The 27,443-nt window shown below is 37.5% G+C and overlaps 1 protein-coding gene and 1 non-coding gene across 3 annotated transcripts in view; one reads left to right on the top strand and one right to left on the bottom strand.

Annotated features, from left to right (window-relative positions):
* The window catches only part of MIB1 (MIB E3 ubiquitin protein ligase 1), a 147,086-nt gene that overhangs the window by 11,207 nt on the left and 108,436 nt on the right, over positions 1 to 27,443 (top strand). For both annotated transcript variants that reach the window (XM_090285744.1, XM_090285743.1), the window contains exons 2-3: positions 12,691 to 12,862; positions 14,705 to 14,834. In XM_090285744.1, the coding sequence (XP_090141870.1) occupies positions 12,691 to 12,862; positions 14,705 to 14,834 (302 nt within the window). The remainder of the gene's footprint in view (positions 1 to 12,690; positions 12,863 to 14,704; positions 14,835 to 27,443) is intronic.
* On the bottom strand, positions 15,416 to 15,543 carry LOC150002778 (small nucleolar RNA SNORA19). The gene has a single exon (XR_016512874.1). It is a non-coding gene; the product is annotated as a small nucleolar RNA SNORA19 (small nucleolar RNA).

The following is a 27,443-nucleotide window of genomic DNA, read 5'->3' as shown; positions in this document are numbered from 1 at the left end:
GGTTTTTGTAAAATAGCTGATATCTAAGTTGTCTTTAAAACTTCGTTTCTGAAGAAAAATGGGTTCTGAGTTCCAAACAACTGGCTTATAAACTTGTAGAATGCAACCAAGATGGGGTTTAGAATTAAACCAAGGTGGAGTTTAAATTAGCAGAGGAGTCCTGGCTGCTGCGGCTCAGTGGATTGATCATCGGCCTGTGAGCCAAGTGTCGCTGGTTCGATTCCCAGTCAGGGCACATGACTAGGTTGCACGTCAGGTCCCCAGTTGGGGGCGTGAGTGAGAGGCAACCATATAGTAATGTTTCTCTCCCTCTCTTTCTCCTTTCCCCTCTCTCTAAAAATAAACAAATAAATAATTTTAAAAAATTAAAAAAATTTTAAATTAGCAGAGGAGATAATGAAACACAGCAGAGAGACATTCATTTTTGGCTTTGGAATACCTTTTAAAAGCAACTTTACTTTAGTTAGAAATAGTTTATGTTCTCTCAGCACCCTCACGATTATTTGATTTTCCTCCAGGAGTGGATTTATCCTCTTGGCAACAATTTTGTTCCTAAAAAAGCAAGATATGGGACCTGGCCAGGTGGTTCAGTTGGGTCGAGCATCATCCTGTATACCAAAAAAAAAAAAAAAAAAAAAAAAAGTTGTGATTTTGATTCCTGGTCAGGGCATATACCTAGTTTGCGGGTTTGATCCCCAGCCTGGGCACATACAGGAGGCAACCACTTGATGCTTCTCTTTCACATCAATGTTTCTTTCTTTCTCTTCCCCTCTCTAAAATCAATAAATATATCCTTGGGCGAGGATTTAAAAAACAAACAAGAAATTGGGTGGAAACTTTAAAAAATCATTATTGAATTTTGGGAGTTTTGCAGGGCTAGTGATAATAAACCATTATCACTTGGGGTGGTAATATTTTACATTATTGTGTCTTGCTCACCCTTTTTCCTTATTCTCTTTTCATGAAATAGTGGATAATGCAGTCACTTAACAGGGAAAGCAAGGCATTTGTTCATTCTAGATTTTATCAAGTGTTTGTTAACTAGGAGAATGGACTAACATTTCTTAAGCTCCAGTGATGTGTCAGGCACTATGCTAAGTGTTTTACATCATTATCTCATTCAATCCTCCTAAAAATGTTATTTGATAGCTTTCATTTTACTGATGAGAAATCAGGGCATCTTAAATGAACTAACTTGTTCAAGATTTTACAAGTACTAAATTGATGGTGGAGATGCAAATCCACTTGACAGTCTTTTTTTTCTTCTTGCCCACTTTATAACATTAGTCTCTTTGAGCCTTAATTCTTCACCTATAACATGAAGTTGGTGTAGGTCAAGGTACGCAAATAGGCATTTTGCTTCTGAAATGAAATAATGAGTTTTTAGCAGTTAGCAGGAAAAAGAAATTAAAGTGGATAAAATTCTTAATTTTATTTGACCTAATTTTCTACCTCTATGTAACAAGTACTAAAAATAATAACTATATTAATTAAATTGGCAATTGCATACCAAATTTGACAATTTCTTTTCTTTTGTTTGGACTGTGTGGGTGCATGCTTGCAATTTTATTATGTAAGCTTGTAATAGAGTAGCAGAGGCTACAAAAATAAAGGGAAAGAACAACTTGTCCAACAGAAAAGATAGGAGTTGTAGATTTTTGGGTGAGATGCCTTCAAAGTCATTTTCTTAACGCATAACAGGTTGATTGGAAGTAGATTGTATTTCAGTCTACTACGCGATTGAAATTAACAAAAAAGATAACACTTCTTCAAGATTTATTTGAACACTACAGTTGGGTTTGAATAAAGTATGTTGTATGGGGAACATGAGCCTTAGATATGTCATTATTTTTCAGATAAGATCAGAGGTAGGTAGAAAAAAATTCCTGGCAGAGTAAATAGCGTAAGAGGCCAAGCTTTGTAATCAGACCCAACTAGGTTTAAATTTGAGCCTGCCACTTACTTAGGTTGTATGACTTCAGGCAGGTTACTTATCTGAGCATTTGTTTCTTCATCTATAAATGGAAATAATAATGCCTACCTTTTAGTATTGTTGGGAAGGTTAAATAAAATGTATGTGAAGCACCAAGCTTGGTACTGATAAATAGTGGCTACTGTTATTAATAATAACAATTCTGTTTTCATTAATTTAGTGTTTCTTAGGAGTAAAGAATGTGGAATATACCAACTGATAGGTCACCAAAGCCTCACCGTCATTAGGAATTTCACGGAAAATAAGATGCTCCTTGGTTAACCCTCTTTTAAGCTCTGTAAACATGTTTGTCTCATTGATTTGGAGTTAAAATGGAATGAATCCATAAATCAGAAATAGGATTTCTTGATCGGTTGAATGACATCAACAATTATGCCACAATAGGTAATTACATCTAAATACTGATTAATAACTTATAAATTATTTTTTAGTGTTATGCGAAATCTTTTAATTAGGGCAAAAATTTAGAGAATTAACTAGGCACTGTATTAGCCTGATAGGATGTTTATTTTTATTTTAGAAAGTTAAAATATTTATTACATAATACTTAAATACCCAGGTATATAAATGATTAATAAATAGTGGTGAACCCATCTAGAAGCAGAGCATTGCTAATACATTTGAGACACTCTTTACTTCTTCCCAATTTCGTCCCTTCCCTTCCTCTCCTTAAGGTAACCACTATCTAGAAATTAGTTATTCCCATAGGTTTCTTTACTTTTATCCTATGTTTTTATATATCTGTAAACAATAGATACTACTTTATTTGCAACATTTTGTATTGTATACTTAAAAAAATTCAGCCTTACAATTGAAGAATTCATCCATGTTGAATCGTGTGGCTGTTGAACATTCATTTTAGGTTTTCCATTGTATACCTAATATATATATGTTTCCATTCTCTTTTCAATGAACAGTTATATTGTTTACTTTTGCTATTATACAAAGTGATAGTTTAGATATTCTTGTTCCATGTTGAAGTGCTTCACATAGTGGACTGCTTATAGTGAGAATATTAGTCTCTCTTTGAATCATCTTTTCTGTCTAGAAATATAACATCTTACTTGCATAGATCAGTGCTTTGTGAATTTGAGCTGTTTTCATTGCCTCTTTTAACTTGTGGTTATTGATCTTGACTGGCATGTTTTACTGTTGTCATAATTTTCCAACAAAGAGACTTAAGCTCATGTATATTCTCTTAAGGTACTGCGTTTAGGCGAGCGGCCAGTAAAACATAGAGCAGATGGTCATTTGAGTATTAGTAGAGTGAATCAAAAGCTGTCATTAGGTGGTTCATTTAATGGTGGCAGATGTCTTCATGAAGCTTAGCAAGGGGGAAAGGGCATTAACTCTTTTTTTTTTTTTTTTTTTTAAATGTGTTTTATTGATTAAAATATTACATTTGTGCCACTTTCCCTTCCCTCTGCTCCCCTCCACCCGGTGGCCCCCTCCCTCCAGTTGTCCCCCCCTTTTAGATTATGTCCATTAGTTGTGCTTACAGTTCCTCCCAACCTCTCTCCGTCTATTCCATTCCCTCCCACCATGATCCCCAATTCCTATATTATCTCCCTCCCTCTCCCCACTCCCCCTCCCTGTTGGCCTCCCCCCACTATGTTTCCCTTACCCACAGTTCCTTTTCCGCTCTCGTCGCCTGTTTCGTTTGCCTTTGTTTCATCTCCCTAGCTTCTGTTTTTTAAACCAGTCCCTTTAACTTCTCATATAACAGTGGTTTGGATCTAATGAACTCTTTCAGTTTTATTTTGTCCTGGAAACACTTTCTCTGTCCTTCTATTCTGAATGACAATTTCGCTGGATAGAGTATTCGTGGTTGTAGGTTTTGGATTTTCATTACTTTGAATTTTTCTTGCCAGTCCCTTCTTGTCTGTAGGGTTTCCCTTGAGAAGTCAGCTGATAGTCTAATTGGGACCCCTTTGTACATAATTCTTTTCTTCTCTCTTGCTGCTTTTAAGATTCTCTCTTTATCTTTAATTTTTGACATTTTGATTATAATGTGTCTTGGAGTGGTTCTCCCTGGGTCCAGTCTCTTGGGAACTCTCCTTGCTTCCTGGACCTGCAAGTCTATTTCCTTCCCCAAGTCTGGGAAGTTCTCCTTTATTATATTTTCACTCAATTTTTCAAGTTCTAGTTCATCTTCCTCATTCTCTGGCAAGCCAATGATTCTTATGTTGGGCCTTTTATAGCTGTCCCAGAGGTTTCTGATCCTCTCATTGTTGCTTGCCATTTCCTCTCGCTGCATTGGTTGACTGCTTGTTCCTTCTCCATATTCCAGTTTGTTGAAATGGACTCTGGATTCCTCACCATCTGTCTCGTATGTGGTTTTGTTCCTTTCGTTATGAAAGTTTTTCGCTTCTTTCATATCTTTTTCCTGCTCTTTTGTGAATTCTGTAAGCCACCTGATAACAATGGCCCAGAACTGAGCCTCTGACAGGTTTCTTATCTGTTCATCTGTCAGGTTCTCTATCTGCTGTCTGGTGAGTTGTGTCACCGGGATCTCTATATTTGTCTGCCACATTTTGACAGATGCGTTTTGTTTTCCTGGGCCGGCTGTCGGGGGCAGGGGGCAGTGCCTGCGTACGCGTCACAAATCAGCGACCCCCGGCGCCTGCCTGTCCGCGACCTATTTCGCAGCGCTGTGGTGCTTTCTGTGGGGGCGGGGGTCCAAGATGAATTCACACAGTTATTCAGCTAGGAGACCGGGATCCGTCCTCCCGCCCCCCTGGGCCTCACTGTTCAAGGCGATGCTGCGGCTGCTCCCCAGCGCCGGAGTCGGGCACGCCAGGGGCTTGATCGGAGTCGCCTGCCTGTCCGCGACCTATTTCGCAGCCCTGTGGTGCTTTCTGTGGGGGCGGGGGTCCAAGATGGATTCACACAGTTATTCAGCTAGGAGACCGGGATCCGTCCTCCCGCCCCCCTGGGCCTCACTGTTCAAGGCGATGCTGCGGCTGCTCCCCAGCACCTGAGTCGGGCACGCCAGGGGCTTGATTGGAGTCGCGCACGCCAGGGGCTTGATTGCCTCCAGGATTTTTCGCCGCCCCGCCCCGCCGCTCCGCAAACAGCTTTGCCTTCTTTAACTCTTACCTGCCCAAATGGCACCGCTGGTTTATAACTTCATATGTTGGGCTTCCGTGTAGCTTTATTTTCTGGAATTTCTAGTTATCCTTTGTTTTGAAGTAGTTGTATTCCACTGTAGTTGTAGAGGGAGACCTAGCGTGTCCGTCTAAGCCTCCATCTTGACCGGAAGTCCCAGGGCATTAACTCTTGAGGGTAACATGGTATTCTATAGGAAGGAGAAAAGGCGCTTACAGGTTTAGAGAATTAAGTTTTATGAAATGAAAATTTTAAGAAATAACTCTTGCCAGGGCAAAGGAGGTTTAGACTGGGAGGAAATGGTTTTAGATGAGAATAAATTGGGTGGATGTAGTAAGGAAAAACAAAAAAGCTACTGATGTGAGAGATCGATCATATTTTGGCCTTGTTTATTTAATGGCCCCTCTCCTGTTTTATGTTTTCTTTAAACATAAATTAAATTGAATTAAATCCAGTTAATTGCATTTTCCTTAAAAATTCTGTAGTGCTCGTTTTGGTAGTGGAAGGGGTTGCTTTGTTTACTTTTCCCAGTTCTTAGTGTTAGTCTGTTTCACTGATGTTCAGTAGCCTTGTTGGCATTTGAACTGTGGGAACCAAGAAGGGATTTGGATGTGCTTTTGTGTGCATAAATGGTTTTCCTGAAGTATTCTTTAAAACCATGACTTGTAGAAGGGTCTACCCCCCCCCACCCGCTTTTTAGAAAAAGCAATATCATTGTGTGTTTCAGTGGTTTCTTTTAAAGAAAGCCTGTACTTAGGTTATGAGCTCATGAATGTTATCATTGTATTTTGTGGAAAATTAACAGAGATGAAAATATGCAGATAGCTGAAAACTGGACTTCTTCTCTTTTTGGTCAGGCTGGGGAGGTTAGGATACATTTTCCATATGCTTCTGATCAACTCTTATTTGAAGAACTGCACAGATAGTTTAGACTAAAGTTCTAAATGCATAGGGATACTGGTTGTTCAGTGCATTTTACTTTCGAAGACCTATTTTAGACCTTGTTTAGAAACTTAATCATGTGGAGACATTTATTATTATGCTATTTGATATTTATTATGTTTTTGGTCATGGTGCTTCCCTGTAGTAAGACAGATTAGACTGTAACTTCAGATATGTGGCAATGAGAAGTGTGCTTAAATAAGGTATATATGAATATTTTCTTTTCATACACATGGAGTAGCTCAGTAGTGTGTAAGGGTTAAATGAAATAAAAACTTTTAAGTAGCAGTTATATACCCTATTGCTAAAGTAACTATTTGAAAGTTGGTTTTTACAAATATTTGCTTAGAGTCCCTCATGTTTTTGCTTGTTTTACCTTTTGTTTTAATTCTGTGCTCATACCTCATATTAAATGCTCCTACTCACCCATCTACTTCCTAGAATTAATACATACTCACTGTAGAAGACTTGGAAAAATATAATAGATAATTCCATCAGCACATTTTGGGAATTATCTTTCCTGTTTTTGTTTTTGTGCACATGGATTATATATATTACGTAATTTATTTACCAAAACTGTATACTATAATTCTTTGGGAACACTTTATAATAATAATATAGTTTACAATGTCATTGACATTTGTTCTGCATGGTTTAATAACTGAATTTTCCTTCATGAATTGCCATAGTTTACACAGAATTAATACCATATTTTTGACATCAGTTATGTTAAATTTTGGTTTCTATCTACTACAAACAATTTACGGTCTTTGGATGTACCTTTTAAAAAATTTGAAGGCAGGGCCAAGGCTTATTAAGGTATTTGAAACATTTTTGCAAGTACCTTCTATAGAGCTTGTATCAATTTTATTTTTACGTCTCAGCAATATCTGACTGGCTCTACACACCATCTTCACATGTACTGACATTAATTTTAATCTGTGCCCATTTGAGAGGGTAAAATTGGTATCTATTGTGTTTTATTTTTAGAATTATGAAATTAATATGCTTATAATAAAATTAAACAATTCAAAAATATTCATAGAACAAAAGGTGAAACTTCCCTCCCCTTCCCCATCTGTGCACTCCCAATCACTGTCAGCAGTTTTGGAGTGGGCTTTCAGATTTTCTCTACTTACACACTTATATATGTGTGTGCTCACATGGGCATGCATATATGTGACTTCTAGGTTTTGTGCCATGCTTAGAAAAACTTGACTCAAAATTGTAAAATAATGCTGTTCAGCTTTTTTCCTAGCACTTTTATGGCTTTCATTTTTCACATTTAATTCTTTAATTTATCTTTATTTTTGGTATATTGTTCTTAAGGAACTATAATTTAACAAAGGTTGCAACTTATTTTTAACTTGTTTTGTTTCAGTTATAAAGGTTTTATAGCAAATTACCCCAATACTTAGTATTATGTGAAATAATTATATGCTCATGGCTTCCATGGGTCAGGGATTTGGATGTGGCTTAGTGTGGAATGGCTTGTTTCTGCTCCACAATGTCTAAAACCTCAGTTGGAGTGTCAGAGTGGAGTGGCTAGCAGAGCCAGGCTTTTAGGGCATCTCTTAACACCTTTTTGTGGCTACCCCATGTGGTCTCTCCTGTACAGCAGCTTTATAATAGCTAGACTTATTATGAGAGAGTTCCTAAGGCATGCAGGGCATAAATCCTGATGTAAGGAGAAAGACAGACATGGACAGACAAGTGGCACTTGTGTTGTCTTTTATAGCTCAGTCTCAGATGTCTACCCAGGTCCAGTGTATGTGTGTGTGGGGGGCGTGTGTGGGGGATAGGCCTGTCTCTTGGTGGTCGTGTGTCATTGTGACGTTGTCAGAGGAGAACTTGGGATAGATATAGATTGGTGTGGCCCTCTTTGGAAAATATAATCTGCCACACCTTCATCCATTATTTATTTATTTATTTATTTATTTATTTATTTTTTTTTTTCAGAGAGAGAGGGAAAGGGAGGGAGAAAGAGAGGGAGAGAAACATTGATTGATTGCCTCTCGCATGCCCCAGCTGGGGATCTGGCCTGCAACCCAGGCATGTGCCCTGACTGGGAATCAAACCAGTGACCTTTCTGTTCGTAGGCCAGCACTCAGTCCACTGAGCCACACTAGGCAGGGCACCTCCATTTTAAATATAGTGAGTTTTCCAGGAATGTAACTGGCATAAATTACATACATAAAGTAGGAATATACCTGTATTTCAGTATTAAATTTTTAATTTTTAAAAACTCAATATTGTGGCCATGGTCAGATATTCAGCTGGTAAGAGCATCATCCCAGTATGCCAAAGTGCAGTTCAATCCCTGGTCAGGGCACGTAAAGGAAGCAATCAATGAATCCATAAATAAGTGGAACAGATACGTTTTTCTCTTTCTCACTCGTTCTCCCCTTCACCTCTCTCTCCCCTTTCCTCTCTCTCTCATATCAATTCTAAAACTCTAAAATCAATTAGACTCATTCTTGCCATTTCTCATTAATTGCAGTTTTAGTAAAATTTATAATTCAGCTTAATAACCCTGCATCAGACAGTTATAACAGTTCTTTAAAAATGTTTATCTGTTGATAGATTTTAGAATTTCTTCTAAAAATACCTTGTGTGAGCTAGAATAATTTTTTTTGTAAACTTCTGTTATTTGTGTTGGGAAATAATAATTATAGGAGTAATCACAGATTTTTCCATATTGATTTAACACAAAATATAGCAAATTCTTAGCAACCCAAGGGATGATTAGGCAGTTTATGGATTATTTGGTACTTAAAAAAATTTTTTTTATGTGATTAAGAAAAAACATTTTCTTTGTATTCAATTTATATACCCAATAATGAAGAATAGATGAAAGTTGCATTCATCCTTTTGGTTTATATTCTAAAAGACTGAAGCATGTAATACTAGTGAATGCTGGTAGCTTTGAGTTGTGTGGCTATAAATCTGGGATTTTTAATTTAAGTGTGCATTCTGTTTACAGTATAATTTCTTTTGGGCCTATGATTGATGGTCATTTTCATGATTGATGCAATCAGACTTACTTAGCCATAAGATAGAATCCAGCATTATCAACAGAGAAGTGGTGGATGATCTGCTGGTATGTAGGACTATCTTATCCTACATGACAGGTATGTCCACTGTTGCTATTCTGGAGTGAAAACAAGAAAAGGAACTGAGAAGACAGGTATAGCCTTAGGGAAGCTATCAGCTTTGGGGGAAAAACCTGAGGGAATGTATAAGAGAGTGGCCATAGAGAAGATGGCTAATTTGCTAAAATGGGGATAATCCATACATGAATAATTGAATATTCTCTATATACAGTCTCTGGGAAACAGAAATTACCGTATTTTTCGCTCCATAAGACGCACTTTTTTCCCGCCAGAAGTGGGGGGAAATGTCTGTGCATCATATGGAGTGTATATTGCATCACAGACCGTAACTGACCTGTCAGTGTTGGAGACAGCTATTAGAAGAGGAAGTGGTGGGCCCACATGAAACCCCTGGGGATGCTTAAATGTCCCACTTTACTCCTGAATCTCAGGGCGTCTGACGGTCAGTATGAAGATAGCAAAGAAAATGATATCCGTGATTGTGAGCAACTGAGCTTCACAAATTCTGACACTAGTGATGATGAGTTCTTGGGGTTCCCAGAAAACTAGACGAGTACTTGAACCTTAAAGTCTCTCCTCATTTGTTAATGACAGTGATGATGGTTCTTAATCCTGCTGTTCACTTTACATGGTTGAAATATTGTTCTGTTATATTTTATTAAATATTTTAGTACACCATTTGGTTCAGAATACTTTTTTTCTTGTTTTCCTCCTCTAAACCTAGGTGTATCTTATGGTCAGGTGCGTCTTATAGTGTGAAAAATACGGTAATTAAGTTCTTTGATTTCTTTATAAGTATTGCTGAATGTTCCTGGGATATTTAATGACTTTGATGATCACTAAATTATTTAAGTAGATGACTAGTACATTTAATAAATATGTTACGTGCAGCATAATTCTTTTTGAATTAATTTTAATGTAGTTCTTTATATTTTCCTTTAGAGCCTTTCAAAATATATTTACCTGTATTATTACTTTAGCTTCACAATGTCCATTTCCATGTTGTCTTAGTCTGCTTGAGCTGCCATAACAAACTACCATAGACTGTGTGGTTTGAACAACAGAAATTTATTTTTCACTGTTGGAAGTTCAAGACCAAGGTGCTGGCCAAATGGGTTTCTGGCTTGCAGATAGATGCCTTCTTGTGTGTCCTCATATGGTAGATAGAGAGGGACCTGGTCTCTGTTTCTTCTTACAAGGACACTAACCCCCTCATGGTGCTAACCTTCATTACCTCATTTACCTCCCAAAGGCCTCACCTCCAGATATCATATTGAGGGGCTGTGGCTTCAACATATGAATTTTAGGGAACACATTCAATCCCGGTGTAGTTTAAGCTGATATTGAACATTACCTAGCTAGTAAGTTATAGAACTAGTGTTAAATCATATACCCTTGTTTTGACCATAATGCAACAATTTAAATATACAGGGCAGAAATTATTTTATCTTGTTATTTTCAGCTTAAGAATATAGTCTCTGACTGTATTTCATATTCCTGCCAAACAAATAAAGCTTTTCCTGATTCATTAAACATATGCCCTCCTGAGATTTCTTTCTTTGAGAGGTCTGTTCATCCACCATTTCTATGAAACTTACCTGATTCTTTTCTTTAGTTTCTTAGATGTGTTTCTATCAGTGGAGGCCTAGAGCATGCATTTTTGAATCGGCATGTGCTTATTTAGGTTTTTTGTGTGTGTGTGTGTGTGTGGTTCCCTTTCTGTTTTAAAGAGGACTGTTTGTTTCTAAATATCTCTAACATACCTATTTTTTTTCTCTTGAATGATTTCATTAATACCTTTTTTCATTACCTTCTACATCTCTGGTTTTGTAACTCACATCCACCAAGTCCCAGATCTCTCTTGACTCTTACTTCTTTCCACTTGTACTTGCACTGCTATCACCCTGACTTATCCTTACGTTTGGCTCTTTATGTAGAATCTGGTTACCTTACTCATCAGGATTTTAAATCTAGATATAGAAAATGAATTATTTAGTTTCTTTTTTTTTTCTTATCAGGAAGTAGCAATAGTGCATTAGTTTCTGTAGAGCTTAGTACTTTTGTACTCTAGTCCTTGCATATACAGTATTTGATTTCTAGAACATCCTTTACCTTTAAAGAATGTATTGCTTCCTCCAAATGAAACTGAGGTTTTGGGAACTAAAACAACTTTCTTTTATTTAATTATGGAGAATTTCTAAACTTTCAAAAAATAGAAAATAATATAATGAACCTCCATATTACTTGTTACCCAGCTTCAACTCGAGTACTTTCCCCTGCCCCTCCTAATTATTTTGAAAGAAATCCTATTTTTTATATGTAAATACTTCGGTTAAAATAGCTTTTTCAAGGGTCCAAAGATAGCTATTGGTAGAATCAGAATTGGGATGCAGGGGTGTGTCACTGTTGAACAGACAACACAGCTCTTGCTTATAGTTCAAAATCGAAGCCAACCATAAAGTATGTTTATAAAATAGTAACACTGATATACACAAACTACACGTTGTTTAAAAAAAAACAAAAAAACAAAAAAAAAACAAAACTATTTTTGACTTATTGAAATAGTGATCTTAGTATAATAGAATAATAAGTGTTAGTATAATGGAATAATAAGTGGCCCAAAGGGTTGCCAGTTTACTTCCCAGTCAGGCCACATGTCTGGGTTGCTGGCCAGGTTCTCAGTTGGGGGCATGTGAGAGGCAACCACACATTGATGTTTCTCTCCTTTTCTCCCTCCTTTCCACTCTCTAAAAATAAATAAATGAAATCTTTAAAATAAATAAATAAATAAATAAATGAACATTATTCCCAGTCCTATTATTCTAAAATGTCAGTTATTTTTATTGCTTCATAGTGGTATCTTTTATAGTTCTAATGTCTGTCTCATCCATGCATGTGAACATTTTTTAGAGAAGTTATATTACCAAGCACTTATTTTCTTTTTCTACAGTTTATTACTACTTATTCCTTAAGGAAAAAAAACCCCACAAAACTGTAGTATATTGTTCCCCTTTAAACTGGGAAACTTGTTTGCTAATCATTTTCTGAAGTTTATTGTTTGTGGGGAGAAAGTTAATACCTAGAGAAAAATTCTTAAGTTAATTGATAGTTTGTTTTTATGATATGTTGAGGATAAAATTGTCTTTTCTTTTGGAGTAATTATTTACCTGGAAGATAAGCTTAAATTCCTCAAAGATTCCTGTGTTTTGAAGTCTGAAACATCTTGGAGGGAAAGGATTCTTCTTTCTCTGTACTAAACCTCAGTTTCAGTTTGTGGATGAGAACAAGGGAAGTGCTCCTGAGAAATATTTTTACTAAGGAAAAAAAGAAGGAATAGGAACTATTTAGTGTATATTTTGTGCTGATTAAAAAGACATTTGTAATATGTTATCTTGAAACTATATATGGTGCCTTTGAAATATTTGTACTTTATTGAAATACTTTGTAAAATGCTGTGTTATTTTCCCCTTAAGGAATAATATTCAAGTAAATAATACTTGTAATTAATGTAAGCATCTATCCTTGTTCTAATAGGCATTAAGCATGATGGAACCATGTGTGATACCTGCCGCCAGCAACCAATCATTGGCATTCGATGGAAGTGTGCAGAGTGTACAAATTATGATTTGTGCACAGTTTGTTATCATGGAGATAAACATCATTTAAGGCATCGCTTCTATAGAATTACTACACCAGGAAGTGAGCGGTATGGGAAACAACTTTTTCTTCAGTTGCAATTCTTTGTTTGTATTAGATTTTATACTATTCAGCTTTAAAAATAGATTTAAGAAAGCTTCTGACAGCTAGTTTAGTCAGGAGGTAGCAGTAATAGGCTAGGTGTGGACCAGGTCTGCCTCTGTGAAGATGAAGCTGTATTTTTCCAAGATAATCTAGGCTCTTCTTTCTCTCATATAGAGACTTGACACTACTCAATATTTGGAAATGCAAGGACAGGACAAGAGAGGCTGATTATTTTCTTCTTGCTATACCTTCTGTTCTGTTAATTGCTACTCTTAGGGCACATTCATTGAATCAATAGGCATTTATTAAGACTTTGAGACAGCTACTGTGCTTGTGTAAATTTGAAGATAAATAAAGTATGGTATTCTTAAGGAATTTACAAGTTAAGGGATTATTTGATCAACATGATTATCATGTGATGTTTTATACTCTAGAGATATGTATTAAGTGTCTTAGAAGTAAGAGAGAAGAGTGTTAATTGTGAATAGATGTAGAATTTCAGGTAATTTAGTTTTTTCATGTAAATATGAATAATGCATAGGAACAAGACTCTAGCTAGTCATAGGGAAGCAGCAGAAGTAATAGAAAAATAGATTTTGGTGTCATGGTGTCCCAGTTCATAATCATGGTCATGCCATTTATTAACTAAGTAGTTTGAAACAAGTTATTTTTTTTCTTTTTTCTTTTTTACAAATTTTGGAGTATAATAAAGAAACTTAAAAATGAATAGACTAATGAGATTAAAGTAGAAAAACAAAGGGAAAAAAAATCTTTTTTATTTTATGAATGAGAAGGATGTAGAAGAATAAGAGTTAGATGACCTTGAAGAACCCAGCTGGTCCAGATAATTGAGTTTAGAATCTTTTTCAAGTCCCGAGTCTTTGGTAGGTTTGCAGTACTTTAGAGTCAGTTTAGTGTAAGTCAGATCAAGGCCACAGATGTATTTTACTTGGCATATACCATGCTCCAAAGTTTTGAACAATTCTTAACCTTTTCATATCAGGTGATTTTATACAGAAACTAAGTTTATCAATTCTTAAAACACACACACACACACACACACACACACACACACACACACACACACACACACACACACACACACACACACACACACACCCCACACCCCCCCCAGAAGACTCAACACGGCCTACATTTCTTCATAGCAAAGTTGGCTGAAGCACAGGAGCACCTGTACCCTGAAGACAAATCATACTCTTGAGTTCACCAAAGTCCCTACCACCTTCTGTCATCTTCCTAAATAAGCCTGATGTCAACTGCCACTTGCCATTTGTCATTTCTGTGATGCTGTCTTTCTTAGGCCCTCATTTATATTACTTGCATAACTGCTGTAATTGGTTTGAGTTTGCCATCTCTAAAGTGAAGAGTATAATGATACTCTGAAGTATGATAATTAGACTGGGTTCATATGTGGATTCCATTACTATTTAACATTTGTGACCTTGGGCAAATTACTTAACTCTTTGACTCAGCTTTCTTCTTCATAAAATGGATAATATAAATATACCCTCCTCTGAAGGAGTGCAACAAACTTTAAACCTCTGTAAGTGCTTTTATGTATAGCAAAAACTCAGTAAATATTAGCTGTTTTTATTATTTCATCTACCACTGCCATCATAATCACCTGTGGATTGTAGAAGGGATTCCTGTATCATGTTGTTATGGTATAAACCAGAACAAAGAAAAATCTTACATTTTCAAAATAATCTTTTATATAATCTTGTTTTAACAATAAATTAGTTACCTATTTTTATATAAACTTGAAAGTAAATAATTTTATTTTTAGGGTTCTGTTAGAGTCTCGTCGAAAATCTAAGAAGATTACAGCCAGAGGGATCTTTGCAGGTGCCAGAGTGGTACGGGGAGTAGACTGGCAATGGGAAGATCAAGATGGAGGAAATGGACGTAGGGGAAAGGTAAAGCATTTTTCTTAGTTTGTCATGTTATTCTAGAATATAGTGTGTCAGGAGATTTTTATTACTACTATAATTGACTTTCTTGGCCCATTTTTTCCTGTGCCTAGAACAGTTTTATAATCATTTCCTTTTTTTCCTGAAAGAAAAAAGATTATTCCCGTTCTGTTGTAAATATTGGCATTTCTTGAGAAAGTTGTTGGGGAGATTTTACCTTTTTATCTTTAGGCTTCATATTGCCATAATGCCTTTCTAAGCATTCTGTTTGGGCCAGTCCACCCTGAGCTTTGTCTTATGCTCTCAACTTTCTTGCTATTAAAATTTCATTTGAATTTACTTGTTTTATATTCCATATTCTCAAAGATCTGTGTCTTAGGGGTAATAAGCAGCTACTTTGTCATCTAGTCTACATAAGTCTGTTACTCTTCTCAGGTAGTGTGTAGAGCTTTCTAGGGTCAATTATAGCAGTTATTCTGAAGGGAATTATGTAGAGCCTGTTTCACTTGGGTGGGGTAGCCAGAAATACTTGGCTGAATGGGCTGTTGGAGTTATTTATTTTGGATTTTATTTATTTATTTATTTTTACTTGTTGGAAGGAGACTGGCAGCATTACTACCGAGTTATACTGCTAATTAACCTTCAACTATTTGTATAGCACATAAGAAATAACACTGCTCACACATACGAGAAAGCAGGTCAATGAAATGTGCACTATTTTGGATTTTATATTGCTTTTGCTAATCATTCAGTCAACAGACGTGTATTGAATTGTATAGACTCTGTGTTATGCTAGATGTAATGAAATGAATAACGTTCACATCTGAGACTTTTTAGTAATGAGGAATGATAATTTATTTTTATACTTCTTAATCCCTTCACCTTTTTCACCCATTCCCCCAACACCTTCCCCGCCTAGCAACCATCAAAATGTTCTCTGTATCTATGAGTCTCTTTCTCTTCTGCTTGTTCATTTATTTTGCTCTTTAATTTTTTTTAATCCTCACCCAAGGATATGTTTATTGATTTTTAGAGTCGAGAGGAAGGGGCAGAGAGAGAGAGAGAAACACTTGATGTGAGAGAGGATCATTGATTGGTTGCTTCCTATATGGGCCCCTACTGGGGATCAGACCTGCAACCTTTATTGGTGCATGGGTTGATGCTCCAACCAACTGAGCTTCCTGGCCAGGGCTATTTTGCTTTTTATAATCCTTATATAAGTGAATTTATCTTCTTCTGTCTGACTTATTTCACTCAGCACAACACCCTCTGTACTCATCCATGTTTTGCACATGATTTCATTCTTTTTTATGGTTGAGTCATACTCAGTTGTGTATATGTACTACTCTTCTTTATCCATTCATTTATTGATGGACACTTAGGTTGCTTCCATATCTTGGCTGTTGTGAATAATGTTGCAATGAATGTGTAGATGCTTATGTCTTTTCAATTTAGTGTTTTGGATTTCTTTGGATAAATGCTCAGAAGTGGGATTGCTGGGTTCTACTTTATCTCTTATTATATAGCTCTTAAAGTTTATTTTGTCTGTTGTAAGCTTTGCTACTGTAGTTTTTGTTTGTTTGCTTCCATTTTCATAGCATATCTTTTTCCATCTCTTTGTTTTAAGTCTCTGTGTGTGTGTTTCTATCTGAAATGAGTCTCTTGTAGACAGCTTATGTATGGGTCTTGTTTTGTTATCCATTCAGCCACTTATGTCTTTTGATTGGAACATTTAATCCATTTGCATTTAAAGTAATTGTTGATAGAGATGTATTTATTCCCATTTTATTATCTATATTTTAGACCATTTTTTTCCCTTCTTTGTAAATAAGACCCTTTAACATTTCTTATAATACTGGTTTGGTGGTGATGAACTCCTTTAGCATTTGCTTGTCTGGGAAGATATTTTTCTGTCCTTTGATTTTAAATAAGTTTGCTGAGTAGAGTGATTTTGGTTGTAGGTCCTTGATTTTTATCACTTTGGATATTTCTTGCCAGTCCCTTCTGGCCTGCAAAATTTCTGTTGAGGAATCACCTGACAGTCTGATGGGAGCTCCCTTGTAGGTAACTAACTGCTTTTTTTCTTGCTGCTTTTAAGATTGACTCTTTTTCTTTAACCTTTGACATTTTAATTGTGAGGTGCCTTGGTGTGGGCCTCTTTGGGTTCATCTTGTTTGGGACTCTGTGCTTCCTGTACCAGATTAAGGAAGTTTGCTGTCATTACTTTTTTAAATAAGTTTTCAATTTCTGGCTTTCTCTCTTCTTCTGGCAGCCCCACAATGCAAATGTTGGTATGGTTGAAGTTGTCCCAGAGGCTTCTGACACTATCCTTATTATTCTGGATTCCTCTTTTTTTTTTTTTTTGCTCTTCTGATAGGATGTGATATACTGTACTATTGATTTCCTGTAAACTATCCTTCAATTCAGTATTCTTCATTTTTTAACTTTTTTTATGTTTTCTGGTTTCATTTTTGTTTTATATCTTTTTGGAGAAGTTCTCATTAAGTTTATCTACCCTTCCCCTGTGTTCATGGAGCATTCTTATAACCAGTGTTTTGAACTCTGCATTTAATGGATTGCTTGTCTCCACTTTGTTTAGTTCTTTATCTGGAGTTTTGTTCTGTTCTTTCATTTCGGACATGTTTATTTGTCGCCTCATTTTACAGCCTCTTTGTGTTTCTTTCTATGTATTAGGTAGAGCTGTTACGTTTCCTGGGCTTGGTAGAGTGGTATTACATAGTCATGTCCCTGTAGGATCCAGTGACATAGTCTCCCTGTTTACCCGAGCTGGGCATTCCAGATGTACCCTCCACCCTATGTGGGCTATATACATCCTCCTGTTGTAGTTGAGCCTTGATTGCTGTTGGCACCTCAGGGGGAGGGATTTACCCGAGGCCAATCAGCTGTAGGGACTGACTGTGACCACCATTGAGGATCAGCTGTGCAGGGGATAACTCATGGAGCAGTACTTACTTCAGTGGGGCTCTGGCACCCACTGAGTCTGACCCTTGAATGTATTGCTCTGAAGGTGGTTGGGTGGTGCTTGGACATGGTTTGAAGCTGTTCACCGGGTGCACTGGCTATGAGACATCCTGGGAGGTGTAGCCCATGGTCAGCCACCACCTGTGTTCTGTCCGGGGCCATGCAGCATGAGCTACAGAGAGATCTGCATATGGCTGCTACTTGTGTAGGCTTGGAGGTGCCAAGGAGAGGCCAAGCTGGGAACCAAGGGTAGCTGCCACTAATGCCAGGCCTGTAGCCACTTAGTGGTACAGGGCATGCTGAGTCCAATGCTACTTGTTTGAGAGATTTTAGAAAAACCTGAAGCATGTGCAAAGACAGGCATTTTGTATGGAAAAGCCACTGAAAATGCTTGGGTGAGCATGCAGTTGGATGGGGCAGGCACTCAGGGAATCACCAGGGCAGGGTGAACAGTGTCAGCCAGGTTGATGGAGACTGTTACGGTGCCAACCTGCCAGCTCTCTGTGGGGAGGGCTTAGCAAAGAAATGGCCTCTGCCAGCACTTCTGTTTGGGAGAAAACTGCCACTTCAGCTTTCACCCTGATGCCAGACAGTTCAGTTCCTCCCCATTAGTCCCTGTGCCATTTGAGGTGCTTTGTCAGCACTGGAGCTCAGAGTGAATGAGTCTGAGTGATTGTGTGTGTGTGAGGGCCCTTTAATCCTGAAGAGGTCATGGCTGATCTGAGATATACAAACTGTTTATTAAATATTTTTACATATTTCAGCTGCATAGGTTCAAGGTCATGACTAGCTGAATGTTTGTATGTGACTAATTAATGTTAAGTCATAATGTTTAAGCTCTCAGTTTGGTTATAATACAGCATTTGTAAGGATGTGTGATATTGGATAGTAAATTGTATCTGAGAGATACTGTGAACTCTGAAGTCATTGTTGGTGTAGTTTTTTTTTTTTTTTTCTTAATCATATTTTATTATTCTGTTACAGTTGTCTCAGTATTTCGCCTTTGCCTCCCTCTGCCGACAGCACCTCATTCCCTCAGGCAATCCCCACGCCATTGTTCATGTCCATGGGTCATGCTGTTAAGTTCTTTGGCTACTATATTTCCTATCTGTACCTCCCATGGCTATTCTGTAACTACTTATTTGTACTCCTTAATCCCCTTACCTCTTTCCCCATTCGCCTACACCCCCATCCTAGCTGGCAACCATCAAAATGCTCTCTGTATCCATGATTCTGTCTCTGTTCTTCTTGATTGCTTAGTTTGTTTTTTAGAGTCAGTTGTTGACAGGCACGTATTTATTGCCATTTTATTGTTCATAGTTTTGATCTTCTATTTCTTAGATAAGTCCCTTTAACATTTCATATAATACTGGTTTGGTGATGATGAGCTCCTTTAATTTTTTTTTGTCTGGGAAGCTCTTTATCTGCCCTTCGATTCTAAATGATAGCTTTGCTGGGTAGAGCTAGCTTGGCTGTAGGTCCCTGCTTTTCATGACTTTGAATATTTCTTGCCAATCTCTTCTAGCCTGCAAAGTTTCTTTTGAAAAATCAGCTGACAGTCTTATGGGAACTCCTCTGTAGGTAACTGTTTTTCTCTTGCTGCTTTTAAGATTGTCTCTTTATCTTTAACCTTTGGCATTTTAACCCTTTTAGTGCCATGTGTAATTGATAAAATTCATGTGAGAAATGCCAGGCTATTTTGCTGAGAAATGCAGTGTGTGAAAAATGTCTATAAAAACATTATTCATAATAATTTGCTGAAAATTTCATGACATATAGCAAATATACTCTTCTTTTGTAAGCAGTGTTCTTTGACGCAATTTAGCAAAAAATTTATTGCATTAAAATTATTATAACAATTATTTTAGAAAAAATAAATTCTTTCCTTCAATATGGCTTTTGAAGTTTAATATATGGCATAATATAAAACCTATGATTATAATTTGAAAAAAACGCATAGCAACATGGATAACAAGCAAGAAGTATGCCAAATATTGCATAAATTTTTGGAAAAAAAAAATTTTCATAACATACCAAAAAAAAGAACAGAAACAGCATTCACACTAGAGACAATCAATAGATATCAACAGTGAAAAACAGTTTGTAAACAAAATGCTAACGCTATACCATGAAGCAATGAAAATGTCCAATAGCAAAAGCTTCCTTATCATGCATACTGCATAGAGTTTCGACAATTATTGCAAAGATAAATGAAATTAAAAGGACCGTTTAAAATGTAAGTAAAAATTATAACAGAATTACTATGTCAGTATTTGAACAAGCATAAAAATTCGAAATTTGGATCAACATGAAAAAAAGTTACATCAGTATATAACCTGAGGTACAAAAAAAGAGAACAAAACATAAAATACGAATTATTCCATTGTTATTTACATTTATAGCCATCGAAAAAAGAGTCGCTGGGAGCGATGCTGGTACTTTTGGGAAAATTTGTCAGCGTCACTCACAGCGATGTTGGCACTCAAAGGGTTAATTATGATGTGTCTTAGAGTGGGCCTTTTTGCATCGATCTTGTTTGAGACTCTGTCCTCCATGGACTTGGCGTGTCTATTCCCTTCACCAAATTAGGGAAGTTTTCTTTCATTATGTTTTCAAATAGATTTTCAATATCTTGCTCTTTTTCTTCTCCTTTGGCACACCCCTATGATGCGAATGTTCGACCTTGAAGTTTTCCCAGACGCTGCTTACACTATCCTTGTTTTTTTGGGTTCTTTTTTCTTCTTCTTATTCTGATGGGTTGTTTTTGCTTCCTTATGTTCCAAATTATTGATTTGATTCTCTGCTTCATCCACTCTACTGTTGTTTCTCTGTAAACTGTTCTTTATTTCAATTAGTGAATCCCTCAGTTTTGACTGGATCTTTTTTATACTGTTGAGGTCCTCACTAAGTTCCTTGAGCATCCTTATAACCAGTGTTTAGAACTCTGCATCTGCTAGATTGCTTATCTCCATTTTGTTTAGTTCTTTTTCTGGAGTTTTAATCTGTTCTTTCATTTGGGCCATGTTTCTTTGTGTCCTCATTTTGGCAGCCTCCCCATGTTTGTTTTTACGTATTAGGTAGAACTGCTATGACTCCCTGTATTTTTAGTGTGGCCTAATGTAGTCGGTGGTCTGTAGAATACAGTGGCAAAGCATTCCCTATCACCCAAGCTGGATGCTTGAGGTGTGCCTTTCATGTGTGCTGAGTACATCCTCCTTTTGTAGTTGAGCCTAGATTGATGGTGGCAGGTGAAGGGAAAGGATTTGCCTATGCCAGTCAGTTGCAAGGACTGGCTGTGACCACTGAGCACCAACCTTTGCCCTCTGTGGAGGATCAGCTGTGCAGGGGGAGGGTGATAGTTGGCTCTGACATGGTTTGTAGGTGTTCACTGGGTGTCAAGGCTCTGGGGTTTTCTGGGTGGGGCAGGCTAAGGTCAGCCCTCACCTGTCTTCTGCCAGGGGCCACCCTGCCTGAGATATAAAGTAATCTGAGATGGCTGCTACTTGTGTTGGGCTTGGAGATTCCAAACTGTGACTGTAGGCTGGTTGCTCTTAGTACTGGGCCTGGAGCCACTTAGCAAGAGGTTACAAGGGCTGGGGGCTCCCTGAGGCTGCTTTTGCTTGTATGATAGGATTTAAGAAGTTGAAGCATAAGCCACAACCAGCCATTTATATGGAAAAGTCACTGCTAACATTTTGGGTGGGCTTGTAAGTTGGACTGGACACAGTCTTGGGATCTCTAGGGCAGGGCAAATAGCGTTAGCCAGGCTGAAGGAATCTCAGTGTGGTACCTACCTACCTAAACTGTGGCTCTGTTGGGGGGAGGACTCAGAAAAGGAACAATGGCCTCTGTCTGGCTTTCTAAAGTCTGGGAAAAAGCTGTCCCCCAGCTCCTGCCTTGATGCTAGACACCAGTTTTTTCCGGTATGCCACTGGTACCTTTCAAGCTGCTACCCTGGTGCTGGAGCTCAGAGGGAGTGAATCTGAGTAAGTTTGTGTGTGGGTTTTTAAGGGGAGATGCTTGGGACTCCAGAAGTTTCTTTCACTTGGTCAATCCTCCTGGTTTTTGCAGCCAGAAGTCATGGGGGCTTACTTTCCTGTCACTGGAACCCTGGGCTGGGGGTCCTGCTGTGGAGCTCCTCGACCCCAAGATAGCCCTCCTGAATTTTTATCCACTACATGCGGATGTGGGACCAGCCTGTTCTGCATCTTGCTCCTACTACCAGTCTAGATGAATGTGTTTTTTTCAAATTCCATAGTTGTCAGATTTCTATTCAGCTCGATTTCTGGTAGTTCTCAGTGATGGTTATTCTATATTTTAGTTGTAATTTCGATGTGTTTATGTGTGGAGGTGAGCTGTGTTTACCTATGCCACCATCTTGACTGGAAATAGTGTTCTTTTTCCCCCATGAAGTTCATAGTCAGCATTTTGTTTTTTGTCATTCACTGTTTAAAAGATGGAAAAAATATACCAGTTTGATAATCCAAGGTATGTTACATCCCAAATTAGTCACTTATCAAAATATTTTTGGATGTGTTATAAAAAGTATTTATGCCTTGGTCATAGCAATGTTGTTTGCAATGACTGTTACAAACGTTTGGCATCATAATTAAAATGCCAAAGATTAAAGCCAACTATTGAAGATTCTGTTTGGTCTTTTTAGTAATATCCTTGTTTCGATTATTTGAAAAAAGAAATTTTTACTCTTCATGTTTTTATATTTCTTTAATAATTTCTAGATTACAACAAAGTAAAAAACATGTATTTTATTATGTAAATATAATACATGCAAACTTTCAGTGCTTTTAAATTTGTTTCCACATTTCAGCACATACTAGTAATGAAAGTATCTTGTGGATACATGTGACCTACCCTATAATTTTTTTGACCAGGACCTCTACAGGATTAAGAGGAATGCCTAAGACTCCAGCTGCCCTCTGTCTCACTCAGCCACAATTCCTGCTTGTTTTTACAGACAGAAGTTATGGGGACTTATCTTCCTGCTGTTGGAATCCATGTGTAGTGTGGGGCTGGGATTCTTCCTTCCTCAGGGGGTGTTTTGCAACTAGGATATTCCTCCTGATTTTTATCTGTCACATGGTTGTGGGGCCAACCCTTTCTGCATTTCTGTCCCTCCTACCATTCTTGATGTGGCTTCTTTATATCCTTGGTTGTAGGACTTACTTTGGACTAGATTTAAGGTGGGTCTGAATGATGGTAATTTTGAGGTGGTTGTGGGGGGATTTGAATACTGCATTTACCTCTGCCATCATCTTGATTGGAATGAGGAATGATAATTTTTTAAAAAGATTTTATTTATTTATTTTTAGAGAGAGGGAAAGGGAGGGAGAAAGAGGGAGAGAAACATCAATGTATGGTTGCCTCTCGCACGCCCCCAACTGGGGATCTGGCCTGCAACTCAGGCATGTGCCCTGACTGGGAATCAAACCTGTGACCATTTGGTTCGCAGGCCAGCACTCCAGTCCGCTGAGCCACACCAGCCAGTGCAGGAATGATAATTTTAAAGTCTGTGTCATTGAGGAACTCTTCACAGGAGCTGAGAACCTCTTTTGTACAATTTGGTGCTATATAGATTCTTTTGAAGTTAAGATTTTTAAAGTGTTTTTTCAAACAGATGTTTTCTAAGTTCAGAATATTTTATTCTTTAAGAAAAATTTTTTAATCCTCACCCAAGGATATTTTTATTGATTTGAGAAGAGAGAGAGAGAGAGACATCAGTTGCCTCCTGAATGCTCCCCAGTGGGGACTAAACCCGCCATCTAGGTATGTGCCCTCACTGGGAATTGAACCTGCAACCTTTTGGTGTATGGCACGATGCTCCAAAAACTAAGCCACCTGGCCATGGCAAGTATTTTATTGATTTAATTTTCAATAATACCATCTAATTTTAATGTTTGTAAATCAGAGAGAGATACTTTAGCCATTATATTTTAAATACTTTGATTTTTATTAAGGAAGCAGACTTTTGCTTAAAACATTCTGTAAATATTAACTGAACACTTAAATGCATACAAGGTTCTGTTTCCAGCATCAGAGATATAGCAATAATAAAAAGACACAAAATTTCTTCTCTCCTGGAACCCGTATTCTGATTAGAGGTGATAGTAAAAAAATGTAAATCTAAATTCTGTGACTGTAGTGTGGCTTGTATACCAGCAGCATTGATGTCACCTCTCAGTTTATTAGAAATATAATAAGTCATATGTCCTCTTTTTCCTAGACCTTTTAAATGAAGATCTTCATCTTAACAAGATTCCTAAGTCATTTAATGCACATTGAAATTTGAGAGACACTGTTGAGAAACACTGCTCTAAAAAGAAAAATATTGTGAATTTTGAAAGGGCGCCACCTCTAGATAGATGGAGTGGTAGGGGACATACTTGGCAAGCCATTGGTAGAGAAAAGGCACTCCTTTGTGGGTGGATGCAGTAATAGCCTTGCTCCAGTGCATAGGGTCTTGGTAAAAAAAAGCTGGGGTTGGGTAGTAGCCCCCTACTCTCCTCCTTGGCAAGGCCCCTTATGTAGTGAACAACTTTAACAACCATTTATAGCAGTCCTGTATTGCCCAGAGGAATGTAGGAAATGTATGTGAAAGTTTAAAGAATAGTAATATAATGAACACTTTTGTTCTCACTATATGGATTAAGAAATAGAATGCTATGAGTACCTTTAAATGCCTCCTGTTCACCTTTTCCTGTTTGTAAGTCTTTCTGATTTTTGCTGTCATTATTTCACTTTTTCTTTATTGTTGTATAACTTAGTGTTATGTTCTACAGTACTGCCTCTCTATATCGCGGTTCACTTACCATGGCCTCACTGTATCGTGAGATTTTAAAAAATATTATATTTAAATATTTATCACGGATTTTTTGCTATATCGCTGGGTTTTGTGGTACTGTATACATATGTTGTTAAAGTTATGTATGTTTAAGAGTGTAGAATAAATGTAAGGTTCTTTCTTCGTGGGGGGGTCTAGAACGTAATACCTGCGATAAGTGAGGGAATACTGTGTAGTATTTTAGATTTAATTTTTGAAAAACCAAGTAGCAATCACAAATATAACTATTGTGAGGACAGAGCAGAATTGCAACTTTTTGATGAGAGCTCCCAGGAGAATATAAATTGAATAGAGTTTCTGGATAACCTGTCTTACTTCCCTGGAAATTAAGGGTCCTTTTTTGTAGTCCAGCAAACCAAGTGTACTTGAGAATTTGGGACAGGCTCACTTGGGCAGTGTCCTGTAGTCAGTGAAATGGAACAGTGGCAGTGGGAATCTTGCTGATAAGAGCCTTCAACATGTCTGGCCTGTGAATTACATGGCTACAGTTTGGACAGATCACCTTTGATGCCTGGTGCCCAGCAGTCATCCTGGAAACTCCCTTTGATGGATGCTGTTGCCTTCTTTCCTGACTGGACCTCATGTTTTCTGTATCCCATTACATCACCTTAGCTTACTCTTTTTTTTTTTTTTAATATGTTTTATTGATTATACTGTTACAGTGGTCCCAATTTTCCTTCCCTCTGCTTCCCTCCACCTGGTGGCCCCCCTCCCTCCAGTTGTCCCCCTCTTGTAGTCCATGTCCATTGGTTGTGCATATAGTTCTTCTCAACCTCTTCCTGTCTATTCCATCCACTCCTACTATGCTTCTTAATTCATGTACCAGCTCCCTCCCTCTCCCTCTCCCGCCCCCCCCCGCTAACCTCTCCCCAGTATGTTCCCCATACCTATAGTTCTTTTTCCACTCTCGTTTCCTATTTAGTTTGCCTTTGTTTCGATTCCCTAGCTTCTGTTGTTGGTTCTTGTGATGCAGTTTTCATTTTAATGGTTTAGAAAACGGAGGATCAAAACTATGAACATTAAAAAACTTACTCTTATCTTTGGTAGAGAACACATTTTAGTAACTTATTTTGAAAGAGTGCATAAGAAGTAAGTTTATAATATTCTCACTTAAAGATTTTTTAATTTTATATTCTTTCCCATACTTAATTGTATGGTCAGAGGGTTGGAATTATATTTTCATCAGCTTTTGAAGGCAGCTTTTTAAAGTCTGAGCCACATAATGAAACTTTCTGGGTTTGTTGTATTGGCTCTCTTGGGAGTTAAAAAGTAAGCATTCTTGAAACTGACTCATCAGTATTACATTTTTGGTTTGTTACAATTTAGTACATGTTGCATTTTAACAACAAAATGAGGAAAAATAAGTGAAACAATCTTGCCATGTGACTCTGGGTGAGGGAACTTAATATGATACAATGGTAAATCTTCAGGGTAATACACAAAGTCTGTCCAGAAGGTACCCAGCCATGTAATATGAAAAATAGAGACATTTATTGAAGAAGATTCAGGATACAAGAACAGTGTAGGTAGGATAATGACAACTCAGTCCCCTTCAAAGTAGGCACCTTGGGACCTCACACAGTTCTCCCAATCACCATCAGCTGCCCAATCGTATTTTCTAGAATCTTATAGATGGTTTGAAATCTCTTCCCTTTCAAAGATGATTTTAGTTTTGGGAAAAGCCAGAAGTTGTGGGGCACCAAATCTGGGCTGTAGGGGGGGTGATTTGATGTTTTGCCAGAAAACCACACGAGATGTGATGCATCAGTGGGCACATCGTCATGAAGCTGCCAGTCACCAGCTGCCCACAGCTGCAGCCTTCTGAATCATCCAAACAGTTTCCATGGAGGAATGTTTAAGCTTAATGTAAAATGTGATGCAGAATCATTGCTCTACTTTCTCAGTCATTCTGAATGCGACAGCCACACAGTACACATGCTCACGCAATGGCATCTGCTGACCCTACTGACTTGTACAGTGAAGTTGTCATTGTTCATGCATGCGCATTCCAGTCCAGTGACATCATTGTCACACAGACTGTTCTTGTTACACTAGCTATGGCTGGACTTTTTCCAGACAGACCTGGTATTTTTAAGCAAATTATGAGATTGGAGGTAGTTTTAATTGTCTGTCTTTTTTGTGTGTATATGTGAGTGAAGAAAGTTTTTAAGTCTCCCCTTTCCCTTCAATGCTGGCTTCTCTGTCCCAATCCGTTGGTGTAACCAATGTGATAGTGTATTTTTTCTTTCTCTCTTTTCTTTTTTTGAGATTCAAGTTTCCCATCCTACCCTCATTACTGCGTGTGCTCAATAAGAAGGCTAGTATGAGCTATATTAAGAGGTATATACCAACCCAGGGTGATGTTGCAGTGCCTACGCGAACTATGGCCCACCATGTACTTTTACCATGATAGGCGTGTTTATAACTGTTCACACACAAAAATGAATATGTTAAATGTGGGCTTTGACAAACATGATGTAAAGACGCCATGTAAGTGTGTATTGTATTCTTAAGGGTTTTTTAAGTACCACTACCTATGGTAGTATTTTAAGACTTTTTTTTTTTTTTTTTCATTTTACAAATGCTTTTGAATATGTCAATTAAGTGTTTCATGTAGGTACACTAGATATATTTCTTTAAAAAAAAACTTTATTATGGAAAATTTCAAACATACACCAGAGTAGAAAGAATAGTATAACAAATTCCCATGTGACCAAAAAGTAAAAAACAAACAAAAAAACGCACAGACATGGACAACAGTGTGGTGGTGATCG

Source organism: Furipterus horrens, unplaced genomic scaffold, assembly GCF_987537825.1.
Source record: "Furipterus horrens unplaced genomic scaffold, mFurHor1.1.pri manual_scaffold_8, whole genome shotgun sequence".
In the NCBI taxonomy this organism is placed as follows: Eukaryota; Metazoa; Chordata; class Mammalia; order Chiroptera; family Furipteridae; genus Furipterus; species Furipterus horrens.
The sequence above is the reverse complement of the archived record's forward strand: the minus strand, read 5'-3'. Positions and strand labels throughout refer to the sequence as shown.